The sequence below is a fragment of the Microchirus variegatus genome, assembly GCF_963457635.1.
Source record: "Microchirus variegatus genome assembly, chromosome: 19".
Lineage (NCBI taxonomy): Eukaryota > Metazoa > Chordata > Actinopteri > Pleuronectiformes > Soleidae > Microchirus > Microchirus variegatus.
This window is the reverse complement of record NC_139820.1, coordinates 15,883,526-15,901,756: the sequence shown is the minus strand read 5'-3', so window position 1 is coordinate 15,901,756 and position 18,231 is coordinate 15,883,526. Positions and strand designations below refer to the sequence as shown.

Sequence of the window (18,231 nt, the reverse complement as noted above, 5' to 3'; positions counted from 1 at the left end):
ACAAAGCTGCACCATGGCCAGCAAAAGGAAATCCACTGTACCCTGCATGATACCATCCAAATCCAAGCATGTGCGTGAGGAAATCATACTGGGCTCACTGCCAGAACTCCTACCAACAATCCCAGAAGATAGCATCCTCAGTATCTCTGGAGAAGAGTCTGGCCGCTTCTCTCATACCTCCTCCAAATCTGAAAGTGGCAGCGAGATACAGAGAGGAGGTTCATACAGCTGTTCAACGTGCCGCTTTGAATCCAGAGATCTAAACTACTTTCTGGATCACATGCACAACTGCCACTTAGACTTTAGGGCCCAGCCCACCTTCTACTGCCTGAACTGTGGGGTGTCAGTCGTCCGCTTTGAGGCTCTGGCTCTGCATAATGCCAATGCCCACCCCAAAATAATGGAAGGCTTGGTCACTGCCTCCCTAACGGTCAACAGGAGGGATGGAGTAACAACTGCGGATCAAAGTCTGTTCACGGACGGTGGAGAAGACTACAGAGAGTCTGCAATCTCCCTCACCAAAACACCAATCGCAAAGATGATGAAAGCCAAGGGAGAGCACAAAAAGATTGTGGTTTCTCACACAGTGGAAGTACGCAAGATAGACACTGGAAAGGATGTAGAGCCCAGCATGCTGACAAATGTGCCTGAACTCCAGAACGGGGCCCTCAGTGTTTCTGGTGCCCCAGCTATGCCGAGGACCACTGTCACTCACATGATTACGACAGTGGCCAACCAAGTCTTTCACCAGCACACTCCCTCCCTTTACTCCCCCCCTTCCTCCAATTCCAATAAAGACCTTCCAAAGGTGATGATCCCTCTCAGCAGCATCCCAACCTACGATGCAGCTATGGACACCAGCAGCTTTCTCAAGACGTCCTTTGGCAAGTTCCCCTACCCGACCAAAGCCGAACTCTGCTACCTAACGGTGGTTTCAGAGTTCCCCGAAGAGCAGATCAAACTGTGGTTTACTGCACAAAGGCTAAAGCAAGGCATTAGCTGGTCTCCCGAAGAGATCGAAGAGGCCAGAAGGAAGATGTTTAACACTGTGTTCCAAGGTGGAGCACCTCAGAAGCAGCCTGCTGCACAACAGCATGCCAAACACATTGTCACTCATCACACTATCACTGCCCAACCAGGCTCAAAAGGACCAAACTTTCAAATGGCCAAAGGCCCATTTGGCAGTCTAAAAACACGGCCTATGGGAGTCATAACCACACAGGCCAACATGTCAACCAACCCCAATGTCACCAGGGTCTCATATTCTACTCCCATTGTCCCCCCAAAGTTTCCATCCATTTTCAGGACAACACAGGTACTGTCCAAGAACGCTCAGTCCTCTGTGGAGACAAACAAGAGCAACGGCATTGGCCTGGACATGGCTGGAAACAGTGGTTATGCGAGTAGCACCAGCAGCAGTCGAAGCAGCAGTAGCAGCAGTAGTAGTAGCAGCAGCATCAGCAGCTATATGAGCAGTAGTAATGGTGGTGAGACAGTCACCAGGAAAGCAGTGCATAGCAGCAGCCTGACAGGCAGCGTCAACAGCATTGCCACTTGCTCCACCAACATTAGCAATAATGATGAGCACTGTGTTGCTGACACCAACGGCAAACCAAGTCTCAAAAGCAACAGTTCACCAGTTGGAGTGGAAGGTTCAAACAGTACAGAGAGTCATGCGATCATCAATAACACCAGCAACTCCAACATCAGCTGTAACAATCATAAGTGCGGCATCCTCAGCCCACAGGAGCCCACCCATGCCACAAAGCACGACGACAAACACAACAACTATGTTCACAGATCCACCAACAGCAGCAGCCGCGAGTACCCCAGCACTACCTTCAGTGACGGTGTCTCCAACCTGAACCATGCCAGCAAATCCCCAACTGAAAGCACCAGCACCACTATCATTACACAGAACAGCTCATCCATTTTAGATGAGGGTAAATGCAACAAGGACTTTCCCATAAAAGGCATGTCTATCTTTAAGCAACTCATCAAGGAAGACGAGGAAAGAGCCTGTACAGAGGTGAACGTTCAAGACCCTATCAAGATCAACTTTAAGAGGCTGAAGATGAATGAGCCAGAAAGTACATCTGAGATTCTACATCATGAACATAATAAGTCTGAGCTCGCTGAGATTTCTGTCCCACAGCCACCGTTCTCTCCGCCCTGGGGCAACAAGACCCCCCAACAGCTGCACATCCTCCGACAGGTTTTCTCCAGTATCCGCTGGCCCAGCAGTCAGCAATATGAGGATCTGAGCGTCCAGACGGGCCTTCCCAAGTCAGAGGTGGTGCGCTGGTTCAGCGACAGCCGCTACAGCCACAAAAATGGGCAGCTGAAGTGGCTGGAGACGTATCAGCGACTGCCCGCAGAGTCAGAGGACACCAGGGGCCACGGGGACGCTGAGGCTGAATCTCAGAAGGACCCTCAAGCAGCCAAAAAAGACACCAACAAGCAACTTGAAGGAGACGCAGGACTGAAATCGGGGCAGCAAGTTGTGTGGCAGGATTCATACTCACCGCTGCTCAGCCTGATGGGAAAAGCAGGAAGCAGAGAGCAAGGCCAAGCGAAAGAGTCAGCACAGCGGGAAGTCTTACAGGTTCCCTGGTCAGAGAGAGCAGACGATCACCAGCAGCCAGTGGACAGTCAGTCAATCATCGAACAGCAGACAGATGCCAACCAGGCCAGGTACTGTAATCGTAATAAGTGTGATGAAAGTAAGATGCATCTCTTGTGATATTTTAGTGCAGTTTGTCATTCAGAGTAGAAGAAAAACAGCAAGTCAGTGATGAAAGTGTGACAGTTTGTTTGATATACAGTAAACAGACAGACGTGTGTACAAAGGTCTCTATTTAAGAAGTTATTTTTAGAGAAGTTGGGTGTGTGGAATTTTAGATTGAGAGTGCTTGCTAATATATGTAAATAAATCATGACAACTGCCTTAGGGGAGGGAAGCTGAACCCACATATTGAGAGTGTGTCTGTGTGTGTTTTCCTGACAGGGATCGTCTGAGGATGGAGCTGCTGGAGGTGTGATGATGAACCCGGCTCCTCTCAGAGGAACACGAGGTGTAAAGGTTGGTTTTCTCCCCTGGCTGTGGTCGAAAGAAAAAAAAAAAAAAAAAAAAAAAGAGTGTTCATAATGACAGCAGATGTGATTGTAGCTGGGCCGCTGGACTCTGACTGTAACTGTGAATACCCCCCCCCCCCTCTCTCTCTCTTCCATCTGCCATCACTTCCTGCCATCGTGAAAAGAAAGAACTTCTCACCTTTGAGTTGTGTGTGATGTTTAGGACTTTCATGCTTCTTCGTGGTTGTGTGGGGAGGTTGCACAATGAGGTCAGTACGAGGGATCAAAGGAAAGAAAAAGAAAAGACGCACATTGACTTGAATGGAAAACTGACTTGAATGAGCAAAGATAGGATTAGTGCTGAACATTGTTTTCGGCTTAGAGGGAGAAAAAAAAAATTATATATATATGATTGAAACTGCACTATAAAAGAGGGTTTGTACTGACTGGACAAACAAAAGATCTGTCAAGGAAATGTTGTTGTTGGCTTTGTGATATTTTTTACCTTCTTTTTTTTTTTTTTTTTTAGCAACCAGTAAATCAGCACTGCCTTGAATTTTACTTTTTCCGTTATTTGGATTTTCAATTCTATTACTCCTCTATAGTCACTGTAAGTCCAGATGCAATCAAATATGTTTTCATTAGATCTGTGTTCATGTGGGTGTCACGCTGCAGTTCAGCTACATGCAAGAGACTCTTATACTGTAAATGCACTAATGAAGACAGCAATGCTAAAAAAGAAAAGAAAACCACACTGCCCCACATTAAAGGTATTGACAGCTTTGTCAAGATCAATACACTACACTGCCCTGCAAACTGAACAGAGAGAAGCCTGTCACGCTAACGTTGCCTTACTCAGCTCTGTCCATGTGTTTCTATGACCTGTCCATCCGTCTGTCCGTCTGTCATCACCTTGCTTTTCAGCTACTGTGCTCTCCTGAAAAAAAGAAGACAAAAAAAAAAAAAAACCTGCCAGGGCATCGATGGTCACTGTTGGTCTATCTGTGAAAATCTTGTGCTGCTTTCTGTACACTTGGAGATGTTTAACTTTAAGCTGTAATTGTATCAAATATTGTTACTGGCAAATTGTTGTTTAAAGCAAAATTATCAATTTGACCCCGAGACAATGACAGAGTGAAATATTGTGCTAGCTAGAGAGCCAAATGAGGAGACCTTTGCTCTCCTCTGAATTTTCTTGTGTTTCTATAAACATACAGTCACTACATGGATCCTATTAAGCTGCATCTTTGTCAAGCTGCTAATAGCTAAGAACGGTGCTATACCATCCAAAGTGAAATTGGAGGTTGATCTCCTACCAGCAGTGTATGCACTTGTGTCGAATGTTACAAATTTATTTTGGTTTAAGGTAAATGGAATCTGGACTTACGGTGTTATGATCACTTTAAAAACTTTTATGAAATAGTCTGATCATAAAGCACTGTTATCATCCTTTCTACACTTCTGAATCTTTACAGAATAAACGAAATACTCACCAAGCACCAACGGCTCTTTATTTTCACTGTTTTGCTCCATGTAAAAAAAAAAAAAAAAAAAAAATTCAGCGTGATGACTGTGAAGAGAACCTGCAAGAAATGGGATTGAAGAAATGCTTACAGCCTCACCTGCTGGTGAGGAGCCGACAGTGCAAGCAGCACCGAGTTGATCCAGGGAGGAAAAGAAGCCTTCAAGAATGACCAGTTTATTATGTCCAGGCTCACATTGTATGACAACAGCAGTTAACCAGCATCAAGTCTGCTCACATTCACAGCTCACTTTCCAATGCTGGATGATAAACCACAGTGAGGACTGGTTCAATTCCGAAATCATTTTCGTCCAATTTGTTCTTACTTGAAATGGTATCGATGAGGCCATCGAACGCTCTTCAGATGAAATGCTTCTGATGAAGTAAATACATGGAAACTGTCAGACGTTAATTCAGTTTTCAGTCAAAACAACATTTCCCATGGTGGTCGTGGGGCCACTGGAGAAAATCCCAGCTGACATAGGGTGAAAAGTGCAGGTTCTGTGGACAGGTCACCAGTCCAACAACCACTCACTCTCAGATTCACAACTAGTCAACTTTAGTGTCCGATGTGCGTTTCTGGACTAAGGAGGAAACCTGAGAGCCCAGATGGGGAGAACATGTGGCACAGTCCACACAGAAGGCTCTCAGTCAGACTGGGCCACAAAGCTGGCTCTTTTATCGCTGCGAGACAACAGCACAAGCCCATTTCCCATCGTATTCAGGCACACGTTTATATCATGAGAAAAAGAAAGACAACTGCACAGTACGTTTACTTGTAGGATTTTATTCATTTATCAACCTACAATGAGCATAAAACTTAAAACATTATCAAAGGCTATGACAAAAAAGGTAAAACAGGAATAGGATGTCAACTTTACAGCTACTTATGTCAACTTTCCTATCACAAGTGGAACAGAGTGAAATAAAATGAACTGATAGTTCACATTAAAATGTTGCATTTCTTTATCCTCAACCTTTACACAATTTTTAAAAATGGCCTAAAACTGTAACAGATTGGAGATGGTCTTTCTTTTTTGGCAAATATCATGTACCTCACATACCCTTCTGAAGAAACAAGCTTTTGATTTAGTGACTTTAAATACATTATCGTAGCATTATCTTCAAGTAACAGATACAAGTTTTCTTTCCATGGAACAATTGTTAAATTAAGTTAAAATCAGATGCAGACAGGGCTATATAGAGATTCAGAGGATGTTTGCAACTCAAAGAATACAAATATGATTGGTTCACATTTACACTGTAAAAGAAGTCCCTGATAGAGGATGTAAAACAAAATATTCACATTCTGCGCACATAAGTAAATATTGACATGGTTGTGGTATTTTCTCTTTGCCTGCCCAGACATCCTCTTTCATGGCAAACATAGTCCAGTTTAAAATATTCACCCACACAGACAGCTTCCATGGTTGAGCCCCACAAACACACACTTTAAAAGCCAAGCTCACATTTCCTCGAAAGGCGCGTGGGGTGCATTTAAGGAATTTGATTCAACTTTGTCTATCAAAATATAGAATTCATCAATAATACATGAAGGGCTAAAATACAGAGCAAGTGAACAAAGAAAATAATGATACAAAGCATTCGTTTTCTTTTTGCTTAATACAGTAGCTATAGGACCACAGGGTTCAAATTTTAGGCATTGTCGGTTTTTGCCCCTGAGGAGGGAGAGACAAAGGTGAAGGGGTTTTCCAATTACAGGGATGAAGCCTATGCCTTTGCTCAGCTGTGGGTGTTCAGCCGTGTTGCCTGATCTCAGATCAGAGGTTTTAAGAGATGCTTACCCACAGTTACCCTCCTACCGCTTCATTATGGCCTCATCAACGCGTGTGTTTCTGCTCTGCTTTTATAAAATTCTTTGCCAGGTCTGGCCATCGAGCTAAAAACATCGTGTATCAGGTAAAACCACAAACTTATTAAAACTCAAAGTCTTTTTCTGCCATGTCAATGGCCCAAGCAAACTTCTCACGCTGGGTTTTGTTGTAGATTTTCTCAACGGGAATGCCAAATTTCTTGCACCTAGCAAACAAAGGTGGAAATGATGATTTAACAAAGATCATTTGCACTTCGTAATAATCATGAAGTCAATTCTATTTACCAGGCCACAGAGATGCGAGGGTCCAGATAGTTGAGCTTGGATGTGCCAAGGGCGATCTGCTTGTTCTCTTCACGATCAGTTGCTTGCACTTCCAGCTTCATAAGCTGCTCTTCTATCCTCTCAACCGCCTTCTTCTTTGTCTCCACAGTCCTACACAGCGGAAGGCAGGTGATCAAACATATCACTGACCTGGGCAAAATCATTTCACTCCACTTCATTCATTAATACTCACTTTTTGGATTTCTCGTCTCTCCGTACTTTGGCATCAGCCTTGGAGCTTTTCAGATCTCTTTTAGCATCACAAAGCTGGTCCCTTTTAGCGTCAATCTACACAAAACAGTGACTGATGAGCTTCAGTTGCAATACAGGACATTTATTCAAGGATTCACAACAGACATGACTGATTTATTTTCCCTTTAAAAACACATTTACCATGATGTTGCAATTGCAATCCATTTACTACTTGAGCTGCATCTACAACAGTGTCACCGAGTTTTGATGCTGTATATTGTTCACACAGGTATCTGATGAAGAAATGTGCTCCATTTTTTTCAAAGGGTTTACCTTTGAACATTGACCATGAAACGTCACTGAACTAAAAGACAGACTGCTGTTACTGTGAAACCGGTCCAAAAACTTGCATTTGTGATGTTTGCTACAGATATTGATGATATTGGAGGGTAAGGTTTTTACATAATACTATCAAGAAATCTCTACCATACCTTGGTCTGCAGGTTCTGCATAGACTTCTCAAAAGTCTTGGGTGGAGCCCTCTGGTGGTTACACAGGATGGCCACAGCCCTGTTGGCCCTGTTGTAGGACAGGATCTTGGCTGGAACGTTGTCATCCCCTAAAACAGAATTAAATCAGAAAACTGTCAAGGCTCAGACCAAAAGCTTTCTATTTTTTTAAGCAATTCAGATAATCTCATTGACCATTGTGGAGGGAAAACGTTTAAAATAAAATATGCACCATTTGTGAGCTCTTTCAGCTGCTGCTGCAGAGTGATCGAGGCATTGTAGGTTCGGAAAACTTTGGCTGTCAGACCATCCATCAGCTCCTGAAGGTGTTTGTTTAGAATGGAAGTCTGGAGGGAAATGAGGAAACATTTTGGGTGACACAGACATTACTTGTAAAAGAACTCTTCACATATTATGTTTTAACATTTTACACTTAGAAGCAAAACATGTCTTAAAATGTGACAGAATAAATCCCAACAACATAAAATACAATTATGCAACATTTCACTATTTTAAAATATTTTATTTCAGTCCGTCAAGTAACATGAAGTGCTTTTACATTATGGATGATTCAACACAATCATGTTCAGGCCACGCCCCTCCCCGTTTGCAGAATTTCACTAGAAACAGCTGTAGCTCCTTAAGCCTTTCTAGAGGAATGTCAGACTTGGTGCACATAGACGCAACCCTGGACAAACTCTTGCAGCTGAAACAGTGAAACACTTTGCAGAGGCTCCCGTTAGCTCCCGTTTTTGCCTTGTTCTTCTAAACTTAAGTGGCTGTCACTAATATTTTCACAGGTCCAGTCAACTGTGCGCATGTGCTGACAGAACGTATAGAAAAGCTTATCACTTGACTACTCTGTGAAAATAGGAGCATGTTTTAACACTTGATTTCATTTTTATTGCTCAGTTCTACGATTCCGACAGCATCTTCCACATAGCAAAAACATAGGGCCCTGGAGACATTACTGCAGATTAGACACAAAGAATTTAAGGATTTAAGCATTTTGCTTACATTCAGGCGATCAAACAAGTCATCATCAGGCTCCTTGTTCTCCATAAACAACTGAAGATTCTTAAATACCTGGAAGAGACAGAACAAATAAACAGATCCAGATGTTTACATACTAATTATAATATGTTATTTTTAAAACAGTGCTTAACAAGCCTTACCCTTTTCTCAACAGGGACTTTGTTGTAGTAGCGGATGGAGTCTTTACCCAGGAAGTCAAACTCCACCACAAACTCTTGACCGTCATTCTCTGGATAGAGTTTGATGTGCTCCACTCTGACAGAGCAGCAGCCCACAGTGTCTGCAGTCTCTCCTTCCTCCTTCTCATTACCTGCTCTCAAAGCCAGCTAGCACACATCAGGACAGAGAGATTAAAACTGACCTATAAAGACATTAGCCTCACTGCAGCCAGTGTTTAAGCACTCACTAAAGCCTGGCTGGTAAAGTCATTGTTAAAAAGCAATTACCCACCATTAAGTACTTAAAGTTACAATTGAGCTCACCTTGTCGATGAAGTAGAGAGCCACAGCCCTTTGTCTAATCCTCATCTCCTTGGACTTCCAGTCTTCACGGTACTGGTTCCTGATGCGGTCCACACATTTCTTCAATCTACGGGCAATTTCATACTTCTGCCAGTCCTTTTCTCCCTAGAACAAAGAGAATAGAGGAGAAGAGTCAGTGATTAAATCAGGCCATGATAGCATGCGTAAGTATGTTCAGACCAGTCATTAACATCTGCTCTGATTACTGTTCACACCCAATAGTATAAAATGCTACCTGGATGCATTTCCCATGACCACGAGATCGGATCTGGTTTACCTTGCACTTCATATAAATACACTTGATCAGCTTTAATATTGTAACGGTGGCTACATAACATAACATACACAACTCATATGCATCTTCAAACCAGGACTGAGTCTAAGTTTGCAACACTCTCGTTCCATCACCATCACACAAAAATTCAAATGGTGGTTATACTTAATCGCCACATGCTTTTTACTTCTGCCTATTTGGGAATAAGTGTACATGTCACGAGTAGCCTTGACCTTCAAAAGCAAAAAGGCGTGGCAGCCTGCAGGCGTGCCAAAGGGGGAAGCAAAACTGTTGTGGTTGTAGCCAGTGTAGCACAACTACACTTTACCTACTCCAGCTAACCTGAAGCTGCTGCTAACGAATAGTAACCATGGCAACTGCTGATTTGGGCGACACCTCTCTGAAATCAAAACTGTGGAAATATTGAGAGTTCCCTGTGATTTTTGTCATCGACAAAAAACACGTTGTGTAAGCCATGTTATGCACATGGACAAAGCACTGGACATCTCCACATGCATCATAAGGGTGTAGACAAAACTACGACAACTCTGTTAATACTGGGGGTGGGGAGAAACATTAATTCTGAGCTGCACCTAGATTCAGACGTGGACATCCTGAATCGTAAAATAAACTGTACAATTAAGGCAGAACTCTAAGAACCCTAAGATCATTTCATTTTGCTCACCTTGATCCTAGAGCTGGGGTTCAGCATGATGTACTTGATGGAGCCTTGAATGTTTTCTGTCCATGACACCAGCCAAGTCACCTTGTTGTCATGACGAACCTCTTTCCACTTTGTGCCTGGAGGTGGCTCCGGGTACTTGGAGTCCCTGTGAGAAGCACAACAGCTTTTAGTGATCATACTCACTAACACATCAGTTGCGCAGCACTGAAAAGTAACCCTTCACTCACTTGCTGCAGTTGATGATGATGTCCTGAGGCCTGCTGCGGCGTTTGAGCATGCCCATCTTAGGATGGTCTCCGCGACCACGAAACAAGCCTGGGGGCTCAATGCGAAAGTTAGCAATGCGCTCTCTGTGGTTGTCCATGATGCAGAAGCCATATTGTTGCAAGATGCGTTCATTTTCCTCCTTTATTTTCTACATGGGATAAAGAAACTAGGTGTTATAATTCTACCCCAATGAGAGGAACAACGCCATTACTAACAGTGTAATCCAACCAATGATGGTTTCACCATTACAGACCACAAACTGTGGTACGTTAGCATAATTAAGCTCACTGGGGCTGTTTTCATTTGAGCAGGCTCTTTGTCTCACAGGAAGTGCAAGGTTATTCTCCCTTTTCTTTGGTGTGTGCGTTACAGAATAAATTAAGTGTCGATTTCATCCATTAAACATTTAATATTCAGTTTCATTACAAATTTGAACATTAAAAGAAGTAATGCAATAGTTAACTCGGCTACTTTTCAGGAGACGCAACTAGTGACTGTAAATAAATATTTTTTAAGTAACTTTAACCCACTAATAATACTGTTAAAACACCAAGTGCAAATGTACTGAGAAGAAATGATGACATGGGTAGTCACACCGAATGGGTTTATTTATTTCAAAATGTGGTTTGACACAGCACTGCCATAGCCGTGCATAGCCCTCGAGCCCAGAACAAGCATAAGGCAGATTTGACTTTCGTCATTGACAATAGGGCTGCAAACATTTCCTGATGAATTTTTTTTTTTTTTTTTTTTAAATTGATTAATCAAGAAAATGTTGTGAACAACCTACCTATTTGAAACTATTCAAATAAGTTTTACTTTAATTTTCCTCTGTGGGATTTGAACAAAAAGTCCCCCTTAGGGGAAAAGTGCAACAAATTACAAGCCTCAAAACAAGCACATATAAGATAGCAAGCTGTGCCATTGTAGGCTTTCTATTGGCATCAAACAATGTCCCAACTTTAAGGGGTTTTCTCTCGATTACAGGAGCATCAATAATGGAAGTTAAAGAGAAAACCTAATTCCACTAAAAACAAATCCCAATTACAAATGTAAATGTATTTATTTAATGTTACTGATGTATCGCACAACCCTAGCCACTTGTTGGTTGACAATGTAAACACAGAACCATACTCGTATAAGTTTTGATCCTGTGCACAGACCCTGACTACACCAATATCAATTTAAGCTATGATAGTATTATGTACAATAGCTGACCATGGATTGTCTCCAGTAGTCCAGAAACCCCTCTTAGCCGCTCAAAAGGATATATGCATTGGATGCTTGATATTAAAACTTACCAGTTTCTCTTCCTTGGTCTTGGACTTTCTGGCTTCAGACTGTGCCTTAAAGTACTCTGCCATTTCACCAAAGTTGCATTTCTTCAGGTCTGTGATCTTGGCCTTTTCCTCTGAAGTCATTTCCTGTATCAAAAACACAGGACACTCAAAAAAAACCAGGAACCTTCCTATAATCCAATAGATGACTATTAACCTGAGAAGCACATCATCCCCACCTTTCTCCAATCTTTAAAAAAGTTTTTACGGAAAATATCCTTTGTGGTGTATTCATGTTCCAGCATTTTTGCAAAGAATGTGGCCACTTCTTCTGCTTCTGGGCTGAGCTTCATAACTTTGCCTAAAATATGCAACAACAGTTGATCAGCAGCTGGCTTTTACCAGAGTCATCATGTATTGATAAAGAATCATCATCTCACCATCATAGTAAAACTTGACATGGCTGGGAAGAGGCTCATATGGTGGAGCAAATACTGGCCCTTTGTGTTCCAGAAACCTCCATTTGACACCATCGGTGTATCTCTCCTCCTCCCACCTGGAATCAAGCACACAAAGATGATCAACTTACAAGCTGAAGTTAACATTACATAATCCAACAACAACAACTCACACCAATAGCTAGTATATATGTGTTGTGCAGCTGGCTGCTGACAAGACATGCTCACCATTTCCACTTCTCCTCTGGCTCATTTTTTATTTTCTTTTTTCCATCAGCGACTTTTTTGGCTTTTGTCTTTTTGTTGGGTTTGATATCCTAAGAGGGGAAGGTATATTTACATTACACAGGTCAACAAAAACATCAGACCCAAGCCTCTGCTATTCTAAGTAATCCCATAGTAGTATTTTCACCATAGACAAAATCTAAAACATGTTTCTTACCTCTACTGGTTTCCTTTTCTTGGGCTTCTTGTCATTTTCAGTTTTTATTTTCTTAGATTTGAAATCAAAGCTAAAACAAACAAAAAAAGACACATTAAGTGTTTATTATTAACAACATTAAGTCAAAGAAAAAACAAAACTTCAGGTTCAGGTCACACATTACACCAATACTTTGACCATACAAGTAGATGCCTGAGCTGCTTACTCGTCATCGTTGTCACGTTCTCTTTTTAAAGTCTTCTCTTGTCTAGGAGAGTGGTAAAAGTCATCTTCAGGCTCAGACTTCACATGTTGAGGGCTGCAAAAGAGAAAGACATTCATATTTAGAATAAAAAAAAAAAATTCTGCAACAGCTTTTATCGTATCAAATGTTATTTATTTTTTTAAACTATAACCACCATCTGATTTGTCAGCATGTGGATTGTCTGGTTTCTTTGCTCCTTACAAGATAATTGGTCAATCTAAAATAATTATACCTTATGGACAAACAATTGAGGTTTTAGAAACATGATCAGTATTTTATGGACCAAACTACTGATTGAGTTGAATTATAAAAAATAAGCCCTAAATCAGAATAGCTTTATATGAAAACCATGTGCCATTCAGGTACATGCAGCACAAAATTGGGAGTTCAGACAAACCTTGCAAAGCCGTTCTCTTTTTCCTTTTTCACTTTACCATCAAAGGACTTCATCTGAAAGGTTTACAGAATGTAAACAATGTCAGAAAACCACCAAACTAACCATCTGGATTAAACTATTAAAATACATTCCACAACAAACAATTATAGTATCTGCTCAGCACTTTTGGAACCTCGCCAGAACAGGTGCTTAAGAAAATAAAAGTACCAGGTATTATCGCTAATGGAAAAACAAGTCATCCCGTGCTGTGACTATGCAGTGGGAAAGCGCCAAAATTCTCATCAGATACTGCTTTATAAAATTGCTCAGCAATAGTTTAATACACAATTTGCCCTCATCAACATCCTCATTTGTAGAGGTTTCATACATTTATTTTTTAGCATAAGAGGCTGTGTTAAACTAAATTCTTAATGCTGCAAAACTACAGCTCGATGTCACTCAATACGTTAATTAAGAACAAAGTTATACAATAAAATATACATTTTTGGTTATCGTTTTAATAATCAAGGAACAAAAATAGCAAGTACATGACTCGACAGCCTGGACACATTAAAATGCATAATTACGAAACATAAAATGACAACATGCATGCACAGTATTGCATAATTCACCTTCTCCTCCTTTCGCTTCTCCTTGTGCTTGTCCTTGTATTTATCTGCACTGCCATCTTTGTGCTTCACCCTCTCCTTCTCTTTGTCTCTGTGTTTTTTGTCAGAATCTTTGTGATCACTAAAATTTTGAGTAAACAAAAACATGTTACAACAAGAAGCTTTAGCTTCCATGGGAAGCTAACAAAGTAGTACTATGTCACACACCATACCTGTTCCCATGCTTAGATTTCTCTCGTTCCTTCTCCTTCTTGTGGTCCTTATGCTTGTGTTCCTTCTCTTTGTACTTGTCCTTATGCTTGTAAGAGTCTGAAATGATACTAAGGTTACTGTCAGAGGCAAACAAGGGATTGACTCAACAGCAGTAACAATGATTTAATTAAGGCATGCTTATTGTATAGCTACTTTAGGACCAAGAGCAGCAGCTAATGTCAACATGGTACATAGCATCTGAATGCCATGCAGCATGTAAACAGAAAATGTATGACATGGGGCTCACGTACCGTCTACATGAGCCTCAGTGTTTGAGACAAAGTACAGACGGATGGGTTGAAACATGCAACTAAAAAGCAGCCTCAGACATTTTCTAAAAAGGCACAGCAAAACTTTTGTTGTGGGGAAAAGCTATTATGAAAACTAAACGTCAAGATGTCAATGTAGCAGTCAAACAGAAGTTCAGTCTATCGTTAGATCCTTGGTACAAAAAGTTTCATACAGTTGTAGTATGCCAGTGTGAGAGGAAAATGAATGACGTTATTAGGTGGCAGACAATATATTAAGTCTAAATACGTCTCATGCCTCGACTAGTAAACAATAGTAATATGCATAATTGGGTGCGCTGAATCCTGACTGTTATTTTTTACTACATCATAGGTATGGTGAAAAAAAAATCTCAACATACTTGTTCATCTTTGTGGTTTTCTCTTAAAAAGAACTCTTACTACACTTGCAGCATCAGCAGCGTCATTCTTGTAGCACAGTGATGTGCATCATTGCTGCAGAATTCAAACCAAATAAGTGGACTGGCACCCTTTGCAAAAGGTTAAGATTTTGTCCAGATTTTGTTTTGAGCAGTGTGACAGATAGGAATTTGAGTTACAAAACACACGTTTGTGTGTGTATGCTGGTTGAACTGAATTGAATGACTTTTACATTTTTATTTACACATTAAATTTTTAACAGATATATGTAATACACAAATCTAGCAACGACGTCAAAGCGCTGAAACTGATTATTTTTTAAATGAATTGATGTAGATGTCAATGCAATGATTAAATACAACTCTAACCTAGGTTGTAAAAAGTTGAAGGTCACATTTAAAAATATATATATCTTGATGTTTACTTGAGCTCTTAATGAAGCACTATACCCTCGCATTTCTCCTCTACTCAGACATCTGCACTCCACACAACCCGAGTTCAGCTTGCAGCACAGTCAGGCCGCTACACGAAAAAGAAAATGGCGCAGAGACTAAGTCCTCAACCCCCAAACCCTCACTTTCAGGTGGGAAAATTGCTACTAAAAGCGAAGCAACAAGACAATTCAACACAAGAAACTCATAAAACACCTCAATGTGTACACCAATAGGGATTCAAACAGAGGAAATAATTGACGGAAAGGCATTAACAAGACCTCCCTTTTGAACAATAGGCGCTTGTGAGTGAGACAGAGGACTTAGTCTCTGGACGCCATTTCTGTCCTCTACTGAAAACCAACGCACGGATACATTAGCTCACTAACAAACAGTCAATGACTGATAAAAAACATTTTAGACTTCAAAGCTCAGCCCGGTAGACTTACCATTGACTCGAGAGCCACAATCGATCTGAAAGACAAAAATACAAATGTATTTTAAATGTCGTGTTAGCTAACTAGCCGGCTAACCAACTTGGAACTTGCTGGAGTTTGCTAGCGAGCACGTTAGCCATGCTAACATGCTACACTCACCGGAGAATGGCTTAGCAGCTAATATCGAAGCCAGTGCTAATATTGGATTCAGCCAATTAAATATAGCGTGTTTACCAGCTCAGCCATGTAAAGATAAACACTAAACAGTCCACGCACGTCCGCTACATTACAGACAAAAATGTGATATGTCTTACTAAGTATATGTTAACTGGAAAACAGCAGTGACTGACCACAGTTAGCAAGTTACCCTGTCAAAGCAAACACATTAAAACGATTAAGCAGCGATGGCATTACAACACACATTTAACATTACCTGGTCCTCGGCATGGGAATGATCCCCACTCATTTTCTGAGCGTTGTCGGAGTTTAAAAAAAAAAAACACAAAAGAGAAACGTGGAGGGTGACCACACACCGGCAAGTGGGTGCAGGCAGAATGAAGAAAAGAAGCGACAAAGTCTGAATTCTATACTAACGCGCATGCGCTGCAATTTAAATGGTAGAGAACACCATAGCTCCTCCCTTTGACCAAAAGGAGTAACTGCCCAGACTCCACAGTGAGTGAGTGAGTGAGTGAGTGAGTGAGTGAGTGAGGTACACACGTCTCAGACTAGGATGAAAGGCAGGGTTCACCTGTCACAGGGACACATATAGAGACAAATACCTACGGTCAGTTTAGACCAGGAGTCACCAACCCTTTTGAGACCAAGAGCTACCTGAAGGGAGTTCCAATTAACAATGTTTTTTTATTGTGTATCTGCGTCATTACCTCGTTTACGAAGCCCTGAAGGTTCAAAACAAACAGTTCAGCCGCTGCTGAGAACGCTGTGTTTTATTGTAATCTCAGGCTCAGCGAGATCTCTGAAAAAACGCGATCCGGTTACGTAAACACCGTTTCTCCCGAACAGCAGATCCTCCTGCTACGGGCACTAGTCCGGGCACATCCGGTTGCGTACATTGAACCGCAGAAGAAGAATAACGTCCGTTGTGGAGGTGTTTCACGAGCGACAGTGTCTTCTGACTCTGGGTCTGACTCTGCGTCTGACTCAGTCATAAAAGGGACTGCGACTGGGAGTCGTGAAGAAGCTATTTTCAAACATTGTTAAAACAATGTTTTGATAATGAGTAGCAGTGTATCCACCGTTCCTGAGGGGGGAGCTGCGCTTCTGAGACATGGATGTATAATATGAACTGGATAGAGCATCGCCCCTTCACTTCCATTCATTCCTATGAAGCTGCTCACCCAGCGCATATGCCAACAAAGTTTTTGACTTCTGCGTTTATTTCCGTTGTGTCACTACCATAATGCTTTGCGGCTATGTGATCGAGCCGTCCGCGTTGTCGACTTGCTCGGTGCGTACATGAAGAGCAAAAGGCATGATGGAAGTACACAAATGACGTGCCGTGCGCTAGCGGATTTCATGAATATCGGCATCACGTTAACTTCGGCTTTAAACCATGGATTTGTAAATAAATGCAAAACCAACGATAGTGTAGTGAATATAGTAAGCTGAAAAGTACAATGACGTAGTTAAAAATTAAAACGATCAATAAAAATTGTTTATCTGGACCGTGACTATTAGTTTATATGTGTTACAGGAATCGTGTTGTTTTTGCCTGATTTCCCTTACATAATTATATAATTATTATTAGGTATAATAACGACAATAAAGCTCACATAATGTGTTGTTACAAGGGCTTCTTAAACAAGGATGATGCAGATACACACTAAAAAACAGCGTTAATTGGAACTTCCGGTCTAGGTCCGCTTTAAAGTAGTTTTATAGCTCCCGATTCTTTCACTCAACATATAGTATACACAACATTATAACAACATTATATTCAACTCTAATTCGCGTGTCCATCACATTTAACAGTAACTTCGTGAACCGATTATGACGATAAGACAAACAGCCTCCCTAGGAATCAGTGGTGAAGTGACCGCAGCTCTCAGTGCATCACACGGTCACAGCTCCACAGTCCACACCGTCATCAGTGTCACGATGACATCAGCATCACACGGTCACAGCTCCACAGTCCACACCGTCATCAGTGTCACGATGACATCATCATCACACGGTCACAGCTCCACAGTCCACACCGTCATCAGTGTCTCGATGTCCGTGACTGAACACAGTGATAAAGTGCAGCATGTCAGTCTCCTCTCCTCAATGAATCCACACAGCAGCTCGTTAATACATCGGTAATACGTTTGAAAATAAATGCTAATGAGCGACGAAAACCTGCTTTGTCATAATATTTAAAAAAATGTAAACAAAACCCCCTCATTGTCTTCATTTATTCACATTTCTCTATGTGAGCTTTGCACATATGTTAGTTACCACTGCTCTTAACAGCCTCAATGGCAGAGGTTCAAACTATAGAGCTGATGTATAGTGTCCAGTATCACAGTGATCATAGGCCATGTGCTCTTAATGATAAACGTTAACTTACTGATAGTTGTGGATCAGTTATATATTCTCTACCCTCACCTTATAAACAGTATATGTTAGTATGTTAACATAATATGTATACGTTATTATTAGCTTATTTTTTTAAATTAACATTTATCTGTTGATTTGTTAGTTTTTAATTCTGCTTGTCATTGTCTGCTGATGTTTTAGTTGAAGTAGAAATACAAGTGTACACTTATTGTATTTG

At 41.3% G+C, this 18,231-nt stretch overlaps 2 protein-coding genes across 2 annotated transcripts; one reads left to right on the top strand and one right to left on the bottom strand.

Moving 5' to 3' along the window:
• Nucleotides 1-13: 13 nt before the first annotated feature.
• zhx3a (zinc fingers and homeoboxes 3a) lies at nucleotides 14-4,553 on the top strand (the record flags this gene model as incomplete). The annotated part of the gene is made up of 2 exons (XM_083906176.1): nucleotides 14-2,694; nucleotides 3,008-4,553. 2 exons carry the CDS (start codon nucleotides 14-16, stop codon nucleotides 3,039-3,041), a joined length of 2,715 nt encoding a protein of 904 aa, XP_083762302.1. The 3' UTR covers nucleotides 3,042-4,553.
• Nucleotides 4,554-5,384: 831 nt separating this feature from the next.
• top1a (DNA topoisomerase Ia) lies at nucleotides 5,385-16,011 on the bottom strand. The gene is made up of 21 exons (XM_083906178.1): nucleotides 15,886-16,011; nucleotides 15,465-15,489; nucleotides 13,877-13,973; nucleotides 13,668-13,785; nucleotides 13,057-13,109; nucleotides 12,621-12,713; nucleotides 12,416-12,485; nucleotides 12,202-12,290; nucleotides 11,956-12,071; nucleotides 11,755-11,876; nucleotides 11,540-11,662; nucleotides 10,199-10,386; nucleotides 9,972-10,116; nucleotides 8,974-9,117; nucleotides 8,632-8,817; nucleotides 8,474-8,542; nucleotides 7,689-7,803; nucleotides 7,439-7,566; nucleotides 6,949-7,043; nucleotides 6,717-6,866; nucleotides 5,385-6,637 (listed from the first exon to the last, which is right to left on the bottom strand). The coding sequence occupies exons 1-21, from the start codon at nucleotides 15,916-15,918 to the stop codon at nucleotides 6,535-6,537; spliced, it is 2,262 nt and encodes a 753-aa protein (XP_083762304.1). The 5' UTR covers nucleotides 15,919-16,011; the 3' UTR covers nucleotides 5,385-6,534.
• Between the last annotated feature and the right edge of the window lie 2,220 nt (nucleotides 16,012-18,231).